General features: G+C 38.3%; 4 protein-coding genes across 6 annotated transcripts in view; 2 read left to right on the top strand and 2 right to left on the bottom strand.

The window, feature by feature from the left end:
• LOC113666008 (uncharacterized) overlaps positions 1–22,500 on the top strand; it is a 71,641-nt gene that overhangs the window by 29,371 nt on the left and 19,770 nt on the right. The gene's annotated exons all lie outside the window — the stretch shown is intronic.
• Positions 1,793–4,924, bottom strand: LOC149049386 (neuronal pentraxin-1-like). Its single transcript, XM_089199876.1, has 4 exons — positions 4,371–4,924; positions 3,409–3,631; positions 3,157–3,287; positions 1,793–2,111 (listed from the first exon to the last, which is right to left on the bottom strand). Exons 1-4 carry the CDS (start codon positions 4,777–4,779, stop codon positions 1,861–1,863), a joined length of 1,014 nt encoding a protein of 337 aa, XP_089056002.1. The 5' UTR covers positions 4,780–4,924; the 3' UTR covers positions 1,793–1,860.
• On the bottom strand, positions 10,205–20,350 carry LOC149049384 (neuronal pentraxin-1-like). The gene is made up of 5 exons (XM_089199897.1): positions 20,205–20,350; positions 18,716–18,895; positions 12,466–12,691; positions 11,664–11,794; positions 10,205–11,365 (listed from the first exon to the last, which is right to left on the bottom strand). The coding sequence occupies exons 3-5, from the start codon at positions 12,621–12,623 to the stop codon at positions 11,109–11,111; spliced, it is 546 nt and encodes a 181-aa protein (XP_089056023.1). The 5' UTR covers positions 12,624–12,691; positions 18,716–18,895; positions 20,205–20,350; the 3' UTR covers positions 10,205–11,108.
• On the top strand, positions 13,106–14,983 carry LOC149049385 (uncharacterized). Its single transcript, XM_089199903.1, has 3 exons — positions 13,106–13,292; positions 14,328–14,607; positions 14,845–14,983. The coding sequence occupies exons 1-2, from the start codon at positions 13,240–13,242 to the stop codon at positions 14,602–14,604; spliced, it is 330 nt and encodes a 109-aa protein (XP_089056029.1). The 5' UTR covers positions 13,106–13,239; the 3' UTR covers positions 14,605–14,607; positions 14,845–14,983.

Genomic DNA, 22,500 nt, shown 5'->3' with positions numbered 1-22,500 from the left:
TTCAATTACGTAATTTTGTAGCACCCTACTAAATACACTACAAGAAGAGAAAAAAAAGGGGGAGAGGTTGCAGGAATGTGTTCAGTATATACTCTGTTTCAGAAATGCCTTGTTCTGCCAATATCGGAACTAAGCATGCGTTTTTACAATTTGTACGATTAGACGACGTATCAGACAATACAAGAGGAGCCATGAGAGGAGTAGTATTGTTATCTTTCTCTCTCACTTTTCCACCTTTGCTAACACATCGAGTGATTAACCCTACGAATTGCAAGCTAGTAGCGACGTAAGGGATGTATAGAAGTCGAACAACAGCGTAATAGATGTGGGCTGACAAATTGTGATGCCGATATTTGAAATTCAAATATATATCTTTGCAGTCTTGGCAGTTGTTTCATTGGTTTCAAGCAAATCCGTGTCAACAGACCGGGATGTTGACACTGAGGTTTTCATTCATGTTCGGATAGTTCAAGCGATTACATGAGCCCATGGCGACCATCGATCAGAAGGGAATTTTTGGAACAAGAAAGCGCCAGGTTATTTTCCAACGTTTTCATCTTGTTCTACAATTTTTCCTCTTTGATGATAAGTGACGGCAAATTCAAACGTTCTTAGAAACAAAGGAGTGACAACCAGGACAATTTTCTAAAACGGAACAACATTTTTGAGCCAACAAGACATATTTTGACATTCCTACCTCAACAAATTCCTTAGTTGTGAAAGCTTCAAATGCATCATTTAAGCTTTCATGGTGCACTTTACATTTTTAAAACTAGCTTTCGCATTTCTTTCTCCGATGTTCTGCCGTTAAGCTACAGGAACTCTATAGTGAGCAGGGCCATTACATAGCTCATATGCGACGCATATCTCGCATACTGCTAGAACCAGCAATGTTGAACTGAGCCACGTGCGAGTAAATAGACTCAGAAGGGCGGCAAAGTCAAAAAAACCCATAGCTCTTTCTACATTCAACGATTAAGCCAAAAATCAAGCAATAGAGGAATTTTTCCGAGTTTATATTGCATCATCTAAACACGCAGGGAGTTGGGAAAGTTATGCTAGCGCAAGACGCGGTAAGAATTCTCCAAAGCCTCGAGTGTTTGAATGATCGAGGCTTTGCAACCAGGGAAGAATGCTATACTTCAGAGATTCAACCTTTCAATTTATTCTTTCTTGCGTCGCCTTAGAAGTTTTTGTTTCTCTAGAGCTGCCTTAAAATTAACAGCTTTAATCTGTCTTTCTTAATTTCATACTAATGAATACTTTGATACATTTTACCACGAATTTACAAAATGTCCTTACCAGTGTGGAAAGTTGGTCCTTCACGTTGCAAATTAGCTATACGAGCTTGTAAAATGGAAACATTTCATAACGAAGAAGAAGGGCACGTTATATTTGGTGCCATCACGTTTACCGGCGATTGTTTTAAATCTGGAAATCTAATTAACCTTTTTTAAAGCTATTTCAGCAACACCATTGAGCAAGTTATTTGTTAATTTATCTAAGAAGTGTGCAATATCTTTATCATGCGTTCGGTAGTTTGCATTTTGCAACTTTGCATCTTTTTAACCAGCGAGAACAATGATGACAGGGAAAAACTGACACGAACAGAAAAGGTGCGGATGGTTTTAGTTTTGCAGCTCATCAGTTGCTAGGAAAACCAAATCAAGACATTCCCGAGTTACTTTCGTCACTCAGTTTAAAAATTGCATGGACCGAAAAAAATTGGTCTTAGCATTGGTAGGATGGTCAAGAAAAGATACGGGCACACATCAGATTATCAACAAAGAGCTGTCAAAATTTATCTTTAATGTAACATCTTTCACGATGTTTACAAATCACGTCATAGATTTTTTCACTTCAGCACGATGGCTTAATTATCTTCACTGAGCCCTTGATGTGAGCTTTGAACTCGCGCCACTGAAACACGTTGCCCACCCCCGTCAGGCACGACTTTGACATGCGTGCGATTTCTCGGTCTTTTATGACGTGATCCCAAATGTTGACACCTGTCATTTCACCGATGAAAGATTGAATGGCTTCAAATTTTCCTCCCTTTGAGTCTTGCTCCTGCCCTAGTACCAGGGATCCATTTGCACGAATCACGTAACCTAAGGGGAGATAAACAAGAAATTAAGGAAAACGATAAATTCACCAGTTAAAAAAGATTCAACTTTGTCTTTTTCTTTGATTAAGCAAATATCTGAAAGAGATGATAAAAAGACTGGAAAGTGGGTACATTTTTTCCTTTTTTAGTTTTCTTAATCAATAATTTACCAAATAAGTGAGTCATGTCGCTCTGTTTGCTCCAACCCCCGCATTACTTTTTGGGAACCATGCACTTTATCCTTAAGTGACTAACATAACGTACACTGTAGCATTTAAGTGATAAATTTCACAATCTCTTATTAGGTAATTTTACCATCACAGTGACGTGCATTTTTGTCAAGGTTTTTGCATGTTTTTCAAATATTTATCTTTTTGGCATCATTGATCATTACCCCATCAGAGTTTGTCTGTCATATTTTTCTTGTTATGCGCATTTCTCGGTTTCTCTAGTATCCTTAGTCTTCATTCGCCTTTTTCAGCTTCTTAGGGTGGTTTTTCTCAACGTTACTTGCAAATCACATATAGAGCATTCAGGAGGGAATTTTTCACTAATCGTTTTTTCTCCGCAGAAGGCGGTTTTGTTAACAACGTAATTATTTGCGGTTAGTTTCTGCGATAATTTTACGCAGTTTCCTCCCAGAGACTTTCGTTCTCAGTGGCCGTTACAATGTAAATGCAAACCGGGTTTAACTAAATGAAAATTAGGAAAAGAGAACTGAAACACTGAATTTATCATGGGTTTCAAGTATTTGACAACATTCAACAGTGAACAGCAAACATTAGTTTAGGTGGCTTCTATGTAGAAAATAACCTTTTAACTGACCGTGTTTAACGAAACGGTTTTTATGGAGTATAAGTCTATCTACGCCTTCCATTTAAAACTACTTTTAAGTTTAAGTACACTTCGTACTTCGTTGATTTTAATCAATATTTGAACTTGCGGAATCCTGCATGGCGGTTTTGTCATTTCGGCCTCTTTGTATTAGCAGTTACACACACTAAACATTTAATACTATTGTACGGACTATTGCTAAAAGAAGAATTTACCTGTTTGAAAACTTTTACCAGAAGCAGCAACCGAACCATCTCGAAACAATTTCCATGATCCAGCGGTATTCTCCCATGTGAGGCAGATATGATGCCACTTTCCATCATTGGCGGATACAGAAGTGTAACCACTATAATTAGCAGCAAAACGCGAGAAGTGTACTTTGAGTATCTTAAAGCTTACAGCAACATTAAATCAAAACAACTATTGTGATTAATAACAGAACAAAACTTCAGATTAAATACTTAAACCTGTGATGGTCGTTGATGAAAACCCTAAAATTTCTATAGTTATACAGGAGAAGCTCCTCGCGTCCTCCAGACACAACATAGCTCAGGGGTGTTCCTTCATTTCTAGTATCAGCGGTTTTCATCCACAGACAAACTGTCACAGCTGACAGGTTTGGCATACCACGAGTGATGACGACGTAATCACTGGTTCCTTTTCGTGGAAATTGCAGAGCGTACCCTGCAACTGTAGAATTACTCAGTTTTTTTATTTGTCAACGCTGCTTTCGAGACTTCTTTAAAAAAATTTCTGCTCTCGTCTTTAGATTTAATTGTTTTTGGTGCAACTGCTGATTTGATGCAAGTCACAAGGGTAGTTCAATAACAAAAGGTTCTATAGTTTACAGTTAACGTTTTCAGGAGAACTGTCACCTTACACCTTTTTCAAACCATTGGTCGAGCGAATCCCCGATTACAATAACAGCGTTCCAAGAAATGTTGTCGTTGTTGGTTTTTTTTTTTTTTTATGAGCATACCACGCAACTCCACAAACAAATTTTTTTCAAGCGTGAAAAGCTTAGTATCACAACCCAAGAGGCCGCTGAAAGAAGTGAAACAATTTTTCACGATGCACAAATAATTACAGTGTATGAGTGCTGTACAACTTACTGGGTTACTCGCAACACCAGCGGTTAATATTCGATTAATAGATTTCCACCCAATAACTAACGTACTTCAGTATAATCTATGAAAAGCTTCGTTTGGTCAAAAATAACTCTGAAAACAAACATCTCTGCAATCTAGACCGTGAGGAACTCAGAGAGTGCTCCTTCTTTTGAATTTAAATTCGGGAAATTTGGCAAATGAGAAGCGTACAATTACTGTATTTTTTAAAAGGTAATGTTTACAAGTTGTAAGGAGCAGTCCATTACAATGTAAAGGCATTCAGTAATCTGATCTGTATCAAGAAATAAAGCTAATCTTACCGTGTTTCTCCAAGCCTGTTAGCCTCAATTTCATGGCGTGAATCAACTTGAACAAATCTACATTCGACTTTTTCACTAACTCCAGGTTCATTCCAATGCCCTCGATTGTTTTGTTGAGCGCATCAATTTTTCCGGGTATTTCGTCAGAGGGCAAGATTCTTTGGTCCAAAGCTTTCAAATTTCTTGTCAGAACATCATTTCCCTCGCTTAACAACTTTAGTTTGTTTTTAATTTCAGCCAATTCCAGTTTCGTTTCTCGGGCGGGGGACATAACAACTTCATTATGGTCTCCAGTGATGAAAACTTTGCCATCTGAGACAGTCTTATTCACTCGAGTGGATGAGGAAATGTGAGGTGAAGCCACAAAGATCAGGAGCAGATGAAAAAAAATCGATTTAGCAGCGAACATGGCGACAGAAAGAGCTGAGGTCTGCTAATAAGAGTGAGTTATCAGAGAAACCAAAGCAATTTTTTATTAAGTACGATGTATGTTGATAAATGTAAACAAAACAAGTTTATTTTTCTGCAGGACGATAATGTTTGCTTTTTGCGTTTTATATGATATTTGTGATACAGTTGATTACCGGCCCATTAGTTGATAAACTGGACTTTTAGTGAGCAAGTAGGAGTGATTTAGACATCATTTATACAGTTGCACTTCAATTTATCGTCTTCCTTTCCCTTTTTTTCCTTCTCCTTTTTTTATTTTATTTTTGTCTTTTTCAGTGGGGTTTTCCTGTTTTTTAGTTTGACGTTTTCTTTCACATGCTAATTTTTGACGAAAATTGTGTTCAATGTGTACAGAGACGGTTGTCTTCAATCACATAATTTTGTAGCACTACTTAATACACTACAAGAAGAGAAAAAAAAATTAAGTTGCAGGAATTTGTTAAGTGTATACTCTGTTTCTGAAATGCCTTGTTCTGTCGGTATCGGAATTAAGCATTCCTTTGAAGAAGCTGTACGACAGGACGACGCATTAGACAATACAAGACGAGCCATGATAGGAGCAGCATTGTTGTTATCTTTCTCTCTCACTGTTTCACCTTTGCTAACACATTGATTAAATTACCTTACGAATTTCAGTCAAGCAGTGAAGTAAGGGATGAATAGAAGTCTAAATTTACATTGTGAGCAATTGGGAATAAAGCGAACAACAGCGTAATAGATGTAGCTGACAAATTGTGATGCCGATATTTGCAATTCAAATTTACATCTTTGCAGTCTTGGCAATTGTTTCATTGGTTTCAAGCAAATCCGTGTCAACAGACCGGGATATTGACATTGAGGTTTTCATTCTTGTTCGGATAGTTAAAGCGATTACATGAGCCCACGGCGATCATCGATCAGAAAGGACTTTTTGGAACAAGAAAGCGCCAGGTTATTTTCCAACGTTGTCATCTTTTTCCATAATTTTTTTTTCTTTGATGATAAATGACTCCAATTTCAAACGTTCTTAGAAATAAAGGAGTGACATCCAGGACAATTTCCTAAAATGGAACAACATTTTTGAGCCAGATATATTTTGACATTCCCACCTCAACAAATTCCTTAGTTTTAAAAGCTCCAAATGCATTATTTGAGTTTTCTGTGTGCACTTTGCTTTTTTAAAACTAGCTTTCGCATTTCTTTCTCCGATGCTCTGCCATTAAGCTACAGAAAATCTATAGTGAACTGGGCCATTATATAGTTCATATGCGACGCATGTCTCGCATACTGCTAGAACCAGCAATATTGAACTGAGCCACGTGCGAGTAAATAGACTAAGAAGGGCGGCAAAGTATAACAAAAAGCCATAGCTCTTTCTACCTTCAACGAACGATCTAAAAATCAAGCAATAGAGGAATTTTTCCGAGTTTATATTGCATTATTTAAACACGCAGGGAGTTGGGACAACTCGAGAAAGTTATGCTAGCCCAAGACGCGGTGAGAATTTTCCAAAGCCTCGAGTGTTTGAATGAGGCCATGCAACTAGGGAAGGAAATCATTGTTTACATATCCTCATCTAAACATCTCGAACGTAGCCATAAGATTGAGTCCACCAACATATCCTTTACTCCAGACTTATTGCTAACTAGTAGGTTTTGATCCCAAGGCGTTTTACATGTTTCGATTAATATCAAATAAAAGATCATGCGCTTGAGTAGCATTTACGACATGTTGTTAGTGATACTAGGAAAGTCTTTTCAGTCTCCGAAAACAGGATCTCTTTTAGCCTGTGCCAGGATATCAGTTAAGCGAACCAGACGTTTTATTAACTGAAATAAAAGAACTGACCCTAAAGCTTACTGGAAAAGTTTGACATTCCCCGGCAAGGAGGGAGAGGCAAGGGGGGAGAGGGGGTCAGTAGTGGGTGTGTTGCATTGACTGATGCATGATAGTTGCGCAAAAACCGCATTAATTGGCGCAGGAATGCCCAAGTAAGTAAAAGAAAAAAAAATGCGGGTCACCGGCAAGACGTTTCAAACGCAAGAAGCTTAAAACTACTCCCCACAAGAAGCTGCGAGGGGTAATTAATGCAACTGTGAACTGCCAACAGCGATAAGAAGTTGTTTTGCAACATTTTGGTAACTTCCCAACTAATACGTCACCAACGAGTGGTTGATCAGCGTAACAGATGCTGACCCAAACATTTCTATTGAGAAGAGAGATAAGATATAGTCAGTAGGCAGTACAAGCCAATTTTTTGGTGTGTAAATTTCCAGGACTGCCCGCTAAAATCTAAATGAAGAGAATGGCCAAAATGATTCGCTAATTTTACCATAGTTACTTTTTCGCTCAAGTTGGAAAATAAGAGTCCCAATATTTTGTTTTCTTCATAATGTGCTGTGAAAAGAGCTCTCTCTCGACTGGATTTAACTTGTTTCGAATTACTTTCGACTTTCTTCAGTCATTTAAAGCTGCTTTGTGAGAATAAAATCGTCTACAGAACACGTGAAACCACTTACTCATTTAAAGTCGTAGATCTCAACTACGGTTAGCAGTAAGAGGTATATTTTCTGTGACTTCACAAGGGTGATTTCACATCCTTGTATAAATATTTCACTCGCTTGCTCGAAATTATTTCCTCTACGAACGTTCTGATACCAAATACTCTAATAAAGGAACGTTTCTAAGGAAACCATGGTTAGTTACCTCTCTCTTTGTGCTTTTATGTGGCATATCCCAGCGCCTCATACGATATTCACGTTCTTGAGCGTAAGTAATTTGCAGATTTGTATGTAAACATAACTGCGACCATGATTGCGTCGTGGCGTAGGTACGTTAACCTTGATTTTCACTTGATGTTAAAATATCAGATTTGACACATCTGGTGCGCATGGAAAAGCCAAATTAAGATATATATATGATAAGGCTGATTACTAGTCAAACTCCAGAGATTTGTTTCTCATGCATCTAGAAATACCTCTCAAAACCGAGTTAAGTTACGGACCGAGTGTTTCTGCTTGGAGTTATAGCCCCTTTGAAGTGAGTGGGCCGCACAGTGAAATACGACCCGCTAAATTGACCAATCATAGCGCACATACTGAATAAGGGATATGATAAATAAAATATATATTATCCACGATAGAAGGTTATAGATAAGGGTCTTCATCTTTTTTTCTCTAATCGTCCTTCACCGTAACTGCACATAAACATCCTTCTTCAGTCGTATGTCTTACCTTTCTGTGCCCCGCATAGCCTTTGTCCTGATACATACAGCGTAATAAATATCAATAACAGGACCAGCAAGAGAGCCATGGTGAGCAAACAAGCGATCTTCCAGTGTGCAGCTGTTACTAGTTGTTCTTCATCAACACACAATGGTCACATTCTGAAACGTAACAAGATGTTTACATTTCATTTCATTAAACGTACGCAATACCAAAAGGAAATACAACAAAAAAGGATCTCTGATCAGGTTGGTGAAAAATTTCGATATCTGTATGTAGTTTTCGCATTTGAAAATGAAAGTATTAAGTCAACATTTTTTTTAACAAGTTTCACTATTTGCCGTTTGTATATCCAAAAATTGAAACGACAATTGCAAACGTCGTGCACCACTTTCACAAAGAGTTTTAACCCTTCACTCCTAACATAAGCAGGTGTTAAATTGATCAAAATACGACTCCCAGGTGAATATCTCGTCATTTTTGTGTCTAGTGCGTAACACCTAGACACCTTGCAAAAGCGATTAAAGATTGAGTGTCAACAAATGACGTAACGCCTTATGGGTTTTTTGTGAAGTTTACAGTACGTGTCAGGCTACATGAGGTAAGCGATCATCGCGTAACACAAATTTTACGAGAATGCGTAACCAGTGAAGTGGCGTAGCCACGTGGATATTTAGTCATAAGATCTGTCGTGCTAAGTCGAAAATCCTTATTTGGTGAGCAAAACTCCTGAGGCAAACAAAGGGATATTCGGAATCGAAGAGGCAAAGGTTGTAGAAGACAATGTGCTTTGTCAACCGTCGCGTTTTAAGGGCGGACTGAGGTGGCGAGGAAAGTTTATTTTGGCGAGTAAACCAGACTTTTCTAAGATACTCATACCTGCTCTCACCTTTATAATTGATCTTTTGTAGTTTTTTCATCGTCACTTTGCTGTTAATCGACACGTGGTTAGCGCCGGCCATAAGGTTAGTATAGAGTTAACAGATTTTACGACTTTTTTTTCTGCACAAGGATCCACCCCCCAATTACTAAGACATTGTATAGTTTGTATTTTCCTTTCGTATTAACTTTTAGATTCTTTGAAGTCGTTCAATCTTAATTTCATTTAAGTAAGCCTTTTATTGGAACGCCCCAAATATGTGCGAAAAGTCGTCGCAAATTGTACCTTAATTGTATCAATCTTTGTTTTACAGAACTAAATATTTTATGGAAATTCACATGTTGAAATCTGTGCGATTTATTCATAAAAATGGGTGACCGCCTAATAGAGGGACTTTGGGGACTTTGAAAACCGACCACTTAGTACAGGTTGACCGCTTAATACAGTGCTGCTTGATACAATTCGACTGTACGTTTTTGTCAGTTATCCACCAACAAGCAGAACTCATGTTGCGGTGGTTCCCTGTAAAGGACTGCTTTTACTTAAATCTGACATCTGTAATTCATAACCTTTTTATTATCTGCTGAGCCAGAGGTAAAAGAGGGAGGCTTAAAATGAGTTATCACATGCTATATTCACAAACTGTTTTATCGTTCAAATCCAACTGGAATTAAGATAGAACTGTAAAAGCTGTGCCTTTTGCTTCATATCAGTCAGAAAGAAACGAACAGGGTTCAGGGTTGCTTAGGGGGATATAACTGTGTGATAATAATCAATATTGAACACACCACAAAAATCGTAATAAAATATAAAAATTTACTGTTTATACTTTATAGAGAGAAGTTAATAAAAGTTGATCACATCGCGTGATGAAGGCTGTGTCTTTGCATTAGAAGTGACTACATCATGAGGGCATAATTAGCTGCGAAAGGTTTTACGATGAGACAAACAGTGGCGGTTATAGTTTACTGGAAAGGACTAACGGCGAGAATGTTTCCCAGGTAAAAGAATATGGTGCTTTTTTAGGAACTGCTCGATGTTATTGTCTTCAGCTTTGAAAATTATGGAGATACTGGCTCGGTGAGATCACCGGCTCAAAACTCAATTCAATAAGAAGTCAACCTATCTAAGCTGGTGCTGGTGATGAAAGGATGAAAAAGATGTCCAGGTTTGCTTCTGTATGGTCGTGGGCGAGCATTTGTTTAGTACCACAAAAAAAGAGGAGACACGTACACCAAGATATATTGATGTTTACAAAAAACAGGAAAAATAAATAAAAACTTGATTTAAAACATTTCTATAACAGCGTCTTCATGGCTCTTTAATGTTGAAAATACCGGTTGTTACCAATTTTATCTTCGGAGAATGTTACCACTCGCAACCCGTGACCCGCGACTACTGGTCAAACTCACGACAAGTTATTGGTGATAGCAAGAAACACATTGACTCTTCGAAAACAACATCTCTCTTGGTTTGGACTTGGATATTAGTTGAGAGAGAAACGAAAAACAGACGTACTAAAAATTGGCAAGCAACTTGGTGCATGTCGGTTGCGGGTAACCATGGTTGTTAGGGATACAGCAATAGAAAGAGAGCGCTCTTTTGCATGCCATTTTTTACACATTCTATTTTTTTTGGCGCGGAAAAATTTTTCGCTCTCCTGCTCGTCTCCACCAACTGAATGCCTGGAACTTGAAGAAAAAGGATAATAAAGGGCAAAAATAAGAAATAAAGAAAGAAAAAAGGGAGAAAAGGAACAAAAAAGAAAATAAAAGAAATAATTATAAAAGAGGTACTACCTCAAAGTTTCAACCCTTTCAACTTATTTTTTCTTGTGTTAATCGGCCTTGAAATTTTGTTTTTGAAAAGGTGCCCTAAAGTTAACGGCCTGGCTGTATTTTCCATTCATATTAATTAATATTTTCATACATCTCACAAGATCTCAGGGTAACTTATTTCCCAGAGCGGAAAGGTAATTCTTCACGCGGAAAATTAGTAACGCAAACTTGCAAAATGATAAGAGTAATTTTAAGAACGGAAACGTTCTATAACATTTAGGAAGTTTTGCAGTGAAAAAGAAGAGTACTTAACACTTAGTGCCATCATTTTTACGATTGTTTTGAACTTTGAAAATAAACTTAATGAAACAAGCCTAAACTATCTAAATACGATTGAAAGTTAAACTTCAGTAGAGCATTGCGCATTTCAATTTAAGCAAGAAGGCTGAACTATCTGCACTGAGCCCATTCGGTGATATTTGAAGGCGCTCCACTGAAACAAATTTCCCGTCCCTGTCAAGCACGATTTGGACATGAGACTGATTTCTTGGTCTGAAATCACGTGATTCCAGATATTGACATCTGCCATTTCACCAATGAAACTTTGATGTTCTTCAAAGCCTCCTCCCAATTTGTCTTGATCCTGTCCAAGTACAAGGTGTCCACCTCCGCAGATCAATCGGCCTGTAATTAAGAGCAAGAATATGTCTCCATTCCATCGCTAGTCGAGAATATGTCTCCATTCCTTCGCTAGTCGTGCTTTTAAACCAATTTGTGGAAAAGTAGTCGTTGTTTTTTTTTTTTATTGTTAGTTTTTTTAAAGGTATTTTAGTAATACCAGAACAAACAATTTAAATAAAGTTGTAGTAAGCAAAACGTTTAATCTGCAAATGTTCATATTTTTTGTTAAAATACTCGACCTGCCTGACGGCAAAATTTTGTGAATTAGTTTGATGTTCGATATTTTCTGAGTACAACTTACCTTTTTCTAATCCTGTACCATTATCCCCCAAATAACCATCCTTGATCAATTTCCACGATCCAGCGGTATTCTCCCATACTGCGCAGATGTGATGCCACTTTCCATCGTTGGCAGATACACGGGTGTAACCACTATAATGAACATTGAAAGGATTTCAAGTTTTTCCTTAATAATCCATTTTGAAAAGTTTAAACGATTGATAAAGTAGTTGAAGATTATTGGTGTGATAGATTTTGAGTCTGGTGCGATAATTATTGAACCTGTATCCCTCTTCTATCTCTTTCTGCACGTAGAGAGGTGAAATGCTAAAATATCATCAAGCTCTGTCTGCAAGGCATTTGATACCATTTTCATGAGATGGTTTATTGTTAACCTCTCATAATTCTAAACCTCTCATGATTCTAAAACTCTCAAATTTCACTCGAAAGTCTATTCAGCCCATCAATTTGAGAAATTTTGATTGAAAAAAAGGCAACTGAGGATCGTACGTTCACACCTCTCCCTTTATTCACTCATTACCACAAATGTTCAGACGTGATATAATTTGAGAAAGAAAAACGCACAACGCCGAGAGTTTTTAAGTCAACCATCGGCTTTGTCCAATAGTGCTTTATTTTATGGATGATAAGTGTAAGGAAATAGCATTCAGGGCTCCGCCATTAGGATTAGCCAAATATGGTTCATTAAATAGCTCTGGCTACATTTACTATTGCTGATTCACGATTCAAATAGAACAGGACGGGTTCTGCACATCATGCGCAGTATATCGTTCCTATTCCCCAATGAAACCGTATTCTCGTACCTCCCAACTGATCGCACACCGAACCCAAAATGTCCGGGCATTATTAAGAACAGTTCGTTATCCGATCCATTCACAGCATAGCTGAGAAGTGCTCCATTATTTCCTGTAGCATTAGTCTTTATCCACATACAAACTGTCACAGCTGTAAGGCTTGGCATTCCATGCGTGATGATTACGTAATCATTTTTACTCTTATATGGAAATAACAAAGAGTAGTTCGGGCTGACTGAAATCAATTGAAAGGAAATTTGGTGAGGAATGGAATGTTCTACCCACTAGAAAAGTCTGAAGCTCTTCCCTTTAAGAATGAATAGTAACATATCACAGAATCAAGAATATTCCTTGTTACATCTAACATTCCAAGTGATTTCAAGACAAATTCTACTAAAACTTGACACCCCCTAAAGCTACGACAATTATAACTCTAACAAGACGAGCGCAACCAATTTTTCAAAACACTAGACAATTTATCCGGTGAATATTACATGCACTTTGCAATTATTTCCAAGGCAACTTCAACGACACTTCATTAACAGTCCGGGCCATAACCATTTCTGGATACTTGATGACGTCACAAACATGGATGTCGTAGTGGGACATCGAGGAAACTCACTCATTACTTTATTCGAGCCCTAGCGACTTAGTTCCCGACCCATATCCCATGAAACCTTGCAAAATTACAGAAGACAAGCAATTACACACAACAAGCAAAGAACTAATGGTGGTCGCGATGACGAGAAGGAAAAATTCAGATGAAAAGTCGGGTGGAGGTCCATGTTGCGAAGGGCTCGATCGAGGAATAACCTCTATTTAGTTGAGGTTTTCAGGTATGCAACATTTTTTTTGATTCCTAAAAAAAATCTTTTAAAAAACTAGAATAAATTTGCTTCCAATTTGTCAAAATTCCAATCGAGTGCACGAGGTGTTTGCTCGAGTGCACGAATGTTGAAAGTCTGTTAGTGTGCAAACTACCAGACGGATTCCTTTGTTCAGATCCATCGGAGTATCGTGTAAACCATAAATTTTAACCATACGTTGTGGCCGGCCAATTTAAAGTAAAAGGAAAATTATTTATCGGACCTTTATAAGCCTACATTGTGAATTTCAGATCAAGCCAACCGCATGGATGAACACATTCAGTATCTCGAGACACTTTGTCGTCTTTGTGGCACAAATCTGCCACGGACCTGGGTCAGTGCTACAAACAAAGAATCTTTTAAATCGGAGCTCTGGATGAAATTTCGAATCAATGTCGATCTTGACATCAGAGAGATTCATTTAGCCAGGGCGAATGCACACTAAAAAATAATTTCAGGAAACCACGGATCTAACACATAAATGTGACTATCCAGCGAGTAAGTTCTCCTTCGGGCAAACATAAAACAAAGAGGTATTCGTTCACTGAGCTCTCACATCTTCAGGTATCGTATCCGGGAAATGTGCGATAAGAGCGGCATGAAGATGAAAATAAAGAAATCACATTGGTGGAAAGCCTTGCCGAACTGATGAGAGTGAAATTTTCGTCTAAAACCACAAGGGACTTGTCTGTAATTGCGAAACTCGTTTAGAATCACCGCTCGTGCTTTCACACTTTGCAGTGATTGCCTAAACAAACTTTCTATACAGGGTGTTCAAATTAATGGGTGATTGTAAAGGACATATTATTGCTGACTAAAAGCTGTAGGACCGAATTTGTAGTGTTCTGAGGCCTAGATTCTCCCGCGAATCGATCAATAGCGCGCAAAATATCTTGAATGATTCTCTTGCATTGAATTCGATCATGTGTATTCGTCTTAATATAGATTGTGACTACTTGATTTTATTTTATCCCACTCATGTATTTATTGGCGTTTATTTTCCAGTTATCATAATTTCAAGATCAAAGCTCCACGTGGAACACCGCTTGTTATTCAAAGTGAAGACGACAACACGTATGACTCGCATGCACTGGCTTGTCTTCTTCCACGAGAAATGGAACGCATTCCAGAGGCTCTACAAGAAGTCCAGATTTTCAGCAAATCGCAGAGAAAGACATACACTTTCGGAGATGTCAAAGGGCAGCAGATTGGCACGGTTCAGCACTTTCTAAACATACAGCTGCATGCTTTGCTTCGATGTGGCAAAATAACCAGGAATTGAAGGGTAAGTTACTGTTTTCTTGCTTTACTGTCACTTTTTCGTAAAGGCTTGATGGATTGAAATTGATAATGTCTATTTAAAAATCGGAGAGAAACAAGATATTGTCTTTCCTTGACCTATACTGGAGAGAAATGAAATTTTCCCGATTCCGCGATCTCACACCTCACTCGTCCCAATTGTTATCAGTGCGCGTTATTTGGTTCAACCTTATTTAATTAGTTTTCTTGTAACCCAAAATAGGGAAATCAACGGAGAACGGACACTAACATCGAGGCCAAGCTCTACCCAGAAGTTCTCCAGATACAAACAGGCTGGCGGAGGAGCTTTTATTCCTGTGACGCTCTTGGTGGATAGACCACAGCGTTACAAAGAATTTGTGCTAGAAAGAATCCGCTTTACTCTTCCAGAATGCAAGAATGTCGAGGACATGCATGTTGAATGTTTGAAATAAACGAATATTTTTAATGGTATCTTACGTCCAGTCCTTATTAGCGAATTTTGTTTCAGCTTACTACCGCATTACAACATGGACGCCACAAAAAAAAAAAATCAGCTTCTTCTTGTTTCCAGCACCTCTCGGCCAAATTTGCTTTGTTTTGGTTTTGATCTCACCCAATCACAAAGCTCGAAACCGATATCCAGAAATGGTTATGGCCCGAACTGATTAAAGGAACGAAACACCCACAAACGTAATAAAATTGCATATTCGATCTACAACGGGACTCGTAGTTTTTCAGTGATCCTGCAATACATAACAGATATGTCCGGAAGCATCTTGCCAATCACAACCCCACAACGCCCGAAAAACCAACAAATTGATGATTGCGTTTTGACGTTCACTGACTAAAGGTGAAATGCGCAGGCGCCGAGTATGGCGGCCACGAGGATATTGGCTCCTCTTCTATTAGCTATTTTAATCAATTTTAAGCTTCAATTTTATTACAATATATACTTGGATGAAGACTTTGACTCTCTCAAGCCTATTTGGAGAGGAAAAAGTTCGGTTGGTTGCGACGTCTTTGGAATTTCCTTCTCAGCTCGTAAGTGCTACTCAACAAGGGCGCACCGCCATGATAGACTTCGAAGGCCTATCATGAAATGGGTTAAACATGGTTATATACTGCTTGCGGCGACGGATTGCTCCCTGTTAACGATAGACATTACAGTTTTTATGGATGTGGAGACGAACCCTGGTCCTATTTCTTCAGAGAAGAGCTATGATCTACGAAAGCAAACCTGGTCTGACGAAAGTAAGATTCCATGTTATGGAAGAAACTATTTACTCGGTTTGAGAAAGAAATCTGGTAAACCTTCGAGCCCTGTCTTAGAGACGCTTAAGAAACTACAGCTGCTCAGGTTTCGTGGTAATCGGGGAGGTTTGAGAAAAAATGTTCAGCATGTGAAGGAGAGAACTATTCAGAATATTTCTGTCGTCATTGGACGAAGGGCGGAAAGTGGTTTTGCTATTCCCCGGCTGCGGGTTGAAAAACGACGAACCCCTAGCAATCTCGTCAGTGTACCAAAACAAGTGGTGTCCCGCGAACACACCTCTGTTAGTTCTGGTCAGCTTGCTGTCCCTAAACTTTTGTTTATTAATATCTGTAGTTTGGGGAAAACAACTAGTCGGGTGCGAGCGGTTGTGGCTTTGGAAGCCGACTTAAGAAATAATGACATCGATGCTTGTGTTGTGTCGGAAACTCATTTAAAAATTGAGGTACCCGATACGGTGGTTAATATCTCGGGTTATAATATCTTCAGAAGGGATAGGAATTGGTCTGGATGCGATCTAAGGAATGGGGGAGGTGTTGCTATCTATACAAGGAGTAATCTTTCAGTTATTGATGTTTATCGTTCTAATTTATACGAGTTTATTTGCCTGACTGTGTTGCTGCCAAGTGGGAATTACATTCTTTTATCTGGTCTTTATCACCCCCCGAAAACATCATACCAGCAATGCGATTTAATGGATTATCTTCTTAATTTCTTTGACAAAATGCTGGATAATCACCCAAACGCTACTATTGTTTGCGGTGGCGATCTTAATCACCTTGATCTCACGAGACTTAAACGCATTACTGGTTGGACCGCTTTAGTGGATTTTCCAACACGAGGGGATTCATTTTTGGATAATTGTCTTACAAATAGGCCAGAGCTCTTCGGAAAAGCTTTATCTATAAAGATGCTGATTAAGACGGATCACATTGGATTTATAGTTCCAGCGGGCAAGAAACTCAAGCCTATTCGTAAGAAAGTGCAATTTAGGGATTGTCGTGAGCATAGGAAGCAAGCTCTTTACCTTGCCCTCGCATCAGAATGCTGGGATGATGTTTTGGAGGCGGATAGTATCGAAACAGCTGTGAACATCTTAGAATTGAAGATCCTGTCAAATATTAACTGGTGCATGCCTTTACGAACGGTTTCCCTTTCGTCCCGTGATCCAAGTTGGATGACACCGCTAGTTAAATACATGCTACAGTCTATAAGATTCACGCCCAAAGGCCGGTAGAAGAACAGCTGTTGAATAGTCAATTCGCGTATAGAGAAGGAGGGAGCTGCACAGATGCTTTGCTACTTATACAGAATAAGATCTGCAAGTTTCTTGATGATCCCAAGTGCAAGGCAGTGCGGATGTTCGCGATGGATTTCAGTAAGGCCTTTGACTCTGTGAGCCATCAACTCCTTGCTGAGAAACTTAAGAGTCTACCACTTAACCCGTATATCATAAACTGGTGGTTAGGTTTTTTGCGAGATAGAAAACAAAGAGTTATTTTCGGGAATCATGTCTGTAATTGGAAAACAGTTAACAAGGGCACAACCCAGGGTAGTGTTTCAGGACCTTATTTGTTCAATATATTTCTTAACGATCTGGAAATTAAATTAGGAAACGAGACACTTGGTTTCAAATACGCTGATGACTGTACGATTATTGCTCCGGTATATTATTATAAAGATCACTCTGTAGACTTAATAAATCAGTTTTTACAGTGGGCAAGCCAAAATAGAATGAATTCAAATTCTACTAAATGTAAAGAGCTTGTTATGTATAAAAAAGGTCACACTGCTGAGGCCTACAAAAGTATTTTTGGCATACCTCAGACTAGTACAATAACCATTCTTGGTCTCACGTTTCAGCCGAACTGCAAATTCAGTACTCACCTAAAAGAAAAGCTAGGTAAAGCTAATAAATGTTTATACGTTATCAGATGCCTCCGCAAAGAAGGATGTAGCCAAGCAGAAGTAGATGTTTTATTTAATTCCATTGTCCTACCTAATATTACTTATGCTCTATCTGTGCATGGGGCCTCTGAGTCAGAGCTAACTATAGCCCAGCAGTTTTTAGATCGTTGTTTTAAACGTAGTTACATATCTAAGAAATTAGTGATAGGTGACTTACTTAAAACGCAAGATCACAAAATTTGTCGCAAGGTTTCAACTATCCTGAGCCATCCTCTTAGAGCCTACTTCCCTGAGACCAAGATCACGAGGTATAATTTGAGAAATAAATCCCCTGTCATGCCCGCCATTCGCACAAACCGTTTTAAGAATACATTTTTTAATAGAATTGTTTTTAAGTACAATGTAGCTTTGTAAAAGTGTACTTCCTGTATTAGACTTTTGTATTTGTTTCCACGTATATACTTATCTTATTTAGATACACCTAAGCTTATTTACATCCTTTTCTTTTTAATGTAACATAAGATATGTAATTTTATCTTTTGAACAATAAAGACACAGACAGAGACACAGACAAAGACACAGACAAGGTAGATACACACAAACGAGATTAGGGATTCCAGTTCCTGGGTTTCCTGTAACATCAGAGAGGTTTGCAGGTACTTCAACGGAAAACTGACTGAACATAAACGAGCGATGATGTCAAAAATCAAATAGCTGAAAGTCATCAACCTACAAACAACACTATTGACTGGGACTTTGCCCAGTGCTTCATCTACATCTACATCTACACCTACATCTACATCTTCATCATTAGATGATCTAACTACTTTTAATGACATACTTCGTCTCCGGTTTTCATTAAGGCTAATAAAAATTTTTCAGGACTAGCCTTACCCGAAAGGCACTCTAAATAATTATCGAGTGAAACTCATACCAAATTTACAAGTTGGCTGCACTCCCGTCCATGAACCGTTGTTCAAGCAGAGACGCTCTGAGGGTCCATTTAACCAGTAACCACGATTTCAACTGAATGAAATAAACTCCCCCGTGCAGTTTTTTTGACTGTGTGAAAAACCATTCTTCGGGTTTTTCAACAAAGGACAAATTTTCCTGACTAAAAGACAGATACATGTAAATACATAGACGCATGAATATAAATATGTCAATATAGATTAATAAAGAAAGTAATAAATCTCTTGAGAAATGTTGTTAAGTTTCTCATCTCTGATTGTACCGTAATTATTTTTAGTTGATAGGCTAGCTGGGGTGATGCGAGTTTGCATAGGACGGTAAAGCAAAATCAAGCAATCCTTCATTACTTACAACACGCAAGTGAAAATTATTTAAAAGACGCATTCCTTGCATGACCGATGCCTTTATCGTTTCAGACGTGTTGTTAAATTGCAGAGAGAGCTCTTCGATTGACTTAATCACGAAATCCAGTTTCCTTACGACACTTTTGTTAAACGAGTGAGGAGAGTGTACCACGCATCGACTGTTTTGTTAATTAGAGCCAGTCTTCCTGAAGAAATTGAAAGACATAAATAAAGATCTTAAAATCTTTTAATAATAAATGCATGGATAAAAAAAAATTGGTTCACGGTGTAATTTCGAAATGTCAAAAACGAAACTTTTTCAAACAAATTTCGATTCTTACGGAATCAAAATGAATTTCATAAAGAAATTACCGCTGTTTTAAGTATCATTTCCAAGTTACACTGCCCTGCGTGATTGTAATTTTCACATAATTTAAAAAAGGGGTATTAAGGTTATCTGTGTAAAGAAAAGATATCTGAGATTTTCCAAGAACTGAGATTTTGACACGCGAGTATAATTAAATGAAATTAAATCGAACCGTCAAATAAATCTTTTACACTTTTGAAAGTCTACTTTCAGGAAATAATATTGAATTTCTCGGGAGGTTCCCCACGTGTGTTGATAGAAGGTTTGTGTGGAATACATTCGAAGAAATGAAGCCAAAGATCACCAAGTCATTCGCAAGCAAAGGTTAGATGTGATCGGATTGCGTTACATCACATCCTTGAACATACGTTAGAAGCGTACTTTCCACTTGCCTATTGGCAAAAATTTTTGGGCTTCAAATTGGCGTTTTACATCGTTTTTATATGACCTCTTTTCTGTGGAACCTGTCTTACGCGGCCTCTCCCCCCCAGCCATTATTCGTAGGTAACCACCTAATACAGGTTTAACTGTGTAGGAAAATGATAACACAAGGGAGGATTGGTGACTCAACGTGAACGGCCACAAGTAGGAGAAATGTTCATCATTGAGTCAGACTTGTTTTTCGTTTTGCATCTCCTTGTTTGAGAGAGAGGCCCAAGTTTCCTTCATAGACCAATCACAAACCGCATTAAAGCAAAAGCAATACAACCCAAGTCGAAAATCAATGTAAATATGCATACCTTTCATTTCCAAAGCAGTTGTCCTTTCAGACATGTTCATAACATTCACGTTTACTAAATTCAGGTTTCTTTCCATATTTGTGCCCAGGGAGTCGAGGCGTTTGGACAAAGCTTCAATGGCTTTGAACATTGAGTCCTGGTTATCTATAGACAGCCATGATAAAGAAAGGTGTTAAAAGAACTGACTGTTTACGTATGAGGGACAAGGTGCTGGGTAATGATTTGAGCCCTTAAGCAAACCAGACGTTTTACTGACTGAAATAAGAGCTAAGCCTCACTGAAAAAGTTCGACATTCTCCGCATTTGAATACCGGCTCTTTTCTTTACTGAGGCCGCTTTTTCTCGGCAAAGGAGGAGGGGGGGTTGGTAGCGGATGTGTTGCATTGACTGATGCGTGATAGTTGCGCAAGAACCGCATTAATTGGCGCAGGAATGCTCAAGTGAGTCAAAGAAGAGAAAGTGTAGGTCATCATCGGCAAGACGTTTGAAACACATGAAGCTTAAAAATTCCTTTCCACAAGAAGCTGCAAGAGGGTAATTAATGTAACTGTGAACTGCCAACAGCGATGAGAAGTTGTTTTGCAACATTTTGGTAACTTCCCAACTAATACGTCACCAACGAGTGATTGATCGCCGTAACAGATGTATCATTTAAAGCTGCTTTGTGAAAACAAAAATCGTTCACAGAAGAGGTGTAACCATTTAACCGCTCTTGGTAAGACACACTGAGGAGATAAGGCAAAAATGTCTTACAAATCTCGTCCTTTGGACCTGTGCATTATGTTTCTGTTCCTCGTTTTCGACTTTGTGACTGATGGCTCACGTGCTTTGAGGTCGGCCCATGAGTCAAGAAGAGAAAATAACATATTTATTTCTGTTTCAGAGGGCGTGGTAACGAATCCTGCAATCTAATTGGTTCTTTACCCAGTCAGTATTTTCCTATCTCTGCCCACGGGCCACGGTAACGCTTTCGTGAGTCGCCGAGTACATCCCTACTTTCATTTTTCATAAATATATCTCGTTTTTCTGGCTGGGCAATATTTTTAACCAAAGACGTTGGTCACAACCTCAAGCCGATAAATAACTTATTAATCCTCTCTTTTCGCTCTCTGAAATCACTTTGGTTGACAGAAAAAAATTAGTTTCAGGATGAATTTGTATAAACAATAGTGTCATTACGTTGGTTGAAAGCGGCCTAAAAACCGTCTGCAATTAATTTTAATCGTTCACAAAAAGAACCTAGAAAGTTAAAACGTGAGGTATTTGGTTAAAGTTAACCTGATCGATGGAACTTTCATTAATTTAATATCTGAATTTTCTTAAACAATTTGTTCGTAGTGAAAGAGCGAGCGAATTTTTAAATTCAGTTCTGCAACAATTATACGCTCTCGGTGAGTCTTCCCGAGTCCGTCCAATTTGGACATTTGTACCGTAAATTGCACGACAGAAACGGAAGGAATTTATTGACAAATGGCTTCATTGAATCCCCTTGTGTCTCGTTGGAGTGCGTTATTCGAATTTAGTTTTTGCGGAGGAAAGACCAGATTTACACACGCCATTGCAGCAAACAAACGAGAAAACTCTCACAACTTCAAAATAAAAAATTTAAATTTACTTCCAATTACTTTCCTCGCTGTTTACTTAATGAACAGATGTAAATCTTCGTACATGAATTCATCGTCGATGAGAGTGAATAATACTTTCCGTTAGATCATAGACTGTTTTTGAAAAAAACATTGCCGCGACAGTCCTTGCTAAACTAGTTTCGTTGTTTTTCAAAAGTGTACGTGCGCTTCTTCTCTTCCTTACGCGCTCTCTAATTGACAGGTGTCAGTTTGTGACAGATACTTGTAAAAATAATGTTTCAAAGTTTGTTTGGAAGCCTTTTAAATCACCTTTATCAATACGCAAATGAAATATTTCGGTGAAGTATCTCTTTTTAAATTGCATCACCTCTATTATAATTACCATTTACTCGCTCAAAAACTGTTCTGTTTATGGAAGATCTTGCAGTATTTTCAGCCCTAAATCATTCGGGTTCTTTCGGAAAGAATTTCGCTAAGTTAAAAAAATAAATAAATATATTATTTACCGGCTAAGGGTCGGTCCGTATGGTGAAAAACTGTGACCTGACCTGTAACATATATGTATGGACCCCAAATACGGTTAGTAATAAGAGATGTATTTTCTGCGACTTCATTGGGGTGATTTCACATCGCCGTGTAAATCTTTCATTCGCTTGCTCGAAACGGTTTCCTCTACGAACGTAGAATACCAAAAATTCTAATAAAGGAAC

Source organism: Pocillopora damicornis, chromosome 3 (assembly GCF_964200805.1).
Source record: "Pocillopora damicornis chromosome 3, jaPocDami1.2, whole genome shotgun sequence".
NCBI lineage: Eukaryota > Metazoa > Cnidaria > Anthozoa > Scleractinia > Pocilloporidae > Pocillopora > Pocillopora damicornis.
This window is presented reverse-complemented; position numbering and strand designations above follow the sequence as displayed.

Coding starts and splice junctions, on each gene's coding strand:
- LOC149049386 (XM_089199876.1), bottom strand. CDS start 4,779: ATGTTCGCTGCTAAATCGATTTTTTTTCATCTGCTCCTGATCTTTGTG. Junction 3,632..4,370: donor AACAGGCTTGGAGAAACACG/GTAAGATTAGCT, acceptor GTAATTCTACAG/TTGCAGGGTACGCTCTGCAA. Junction 3,288..3,408: donor TTCATCAACGACCATCACAG/GTTTAAGTATTT, acceptor TGCTAATTATAG/TGGTTACACTTCTGTATCCG.
- LOC149049385 (XM_089199903.1), top strand. CDS start 13,240: ATGTTGCGAAGGGCTCGATCGAGGAATAACCTCTATTTAGTTGAGGTT. Junction 13,293..14,327: donor TATTTAGTTGAGGTTTTCAG/GTATGCAACATT, acceptor TTTATTTTCCAG/TTATCATAATTTCAAGATCA.
- LOC149049384 (XM_089199897.1), bottom strand. CDS start 12,623: ATGCCAAGCCTTACAGCTGTGACAGTTTGTATGTGGATAAAGACTAAT. Junction 11,795..12,465: donor GGTGTGCGATCAGTTGGGAG/GTACGAGAATAC, acceptor TGTTCATTATAG/TGGTTACACCCGTGTATCTG. Junction 11,366..11,663: donor TGGTACAGGATTAGAAAAAG/GTAAGTTGTACT, acceptor TCTTAATTACAG/GCCGATTGATCTGCGGAGGT.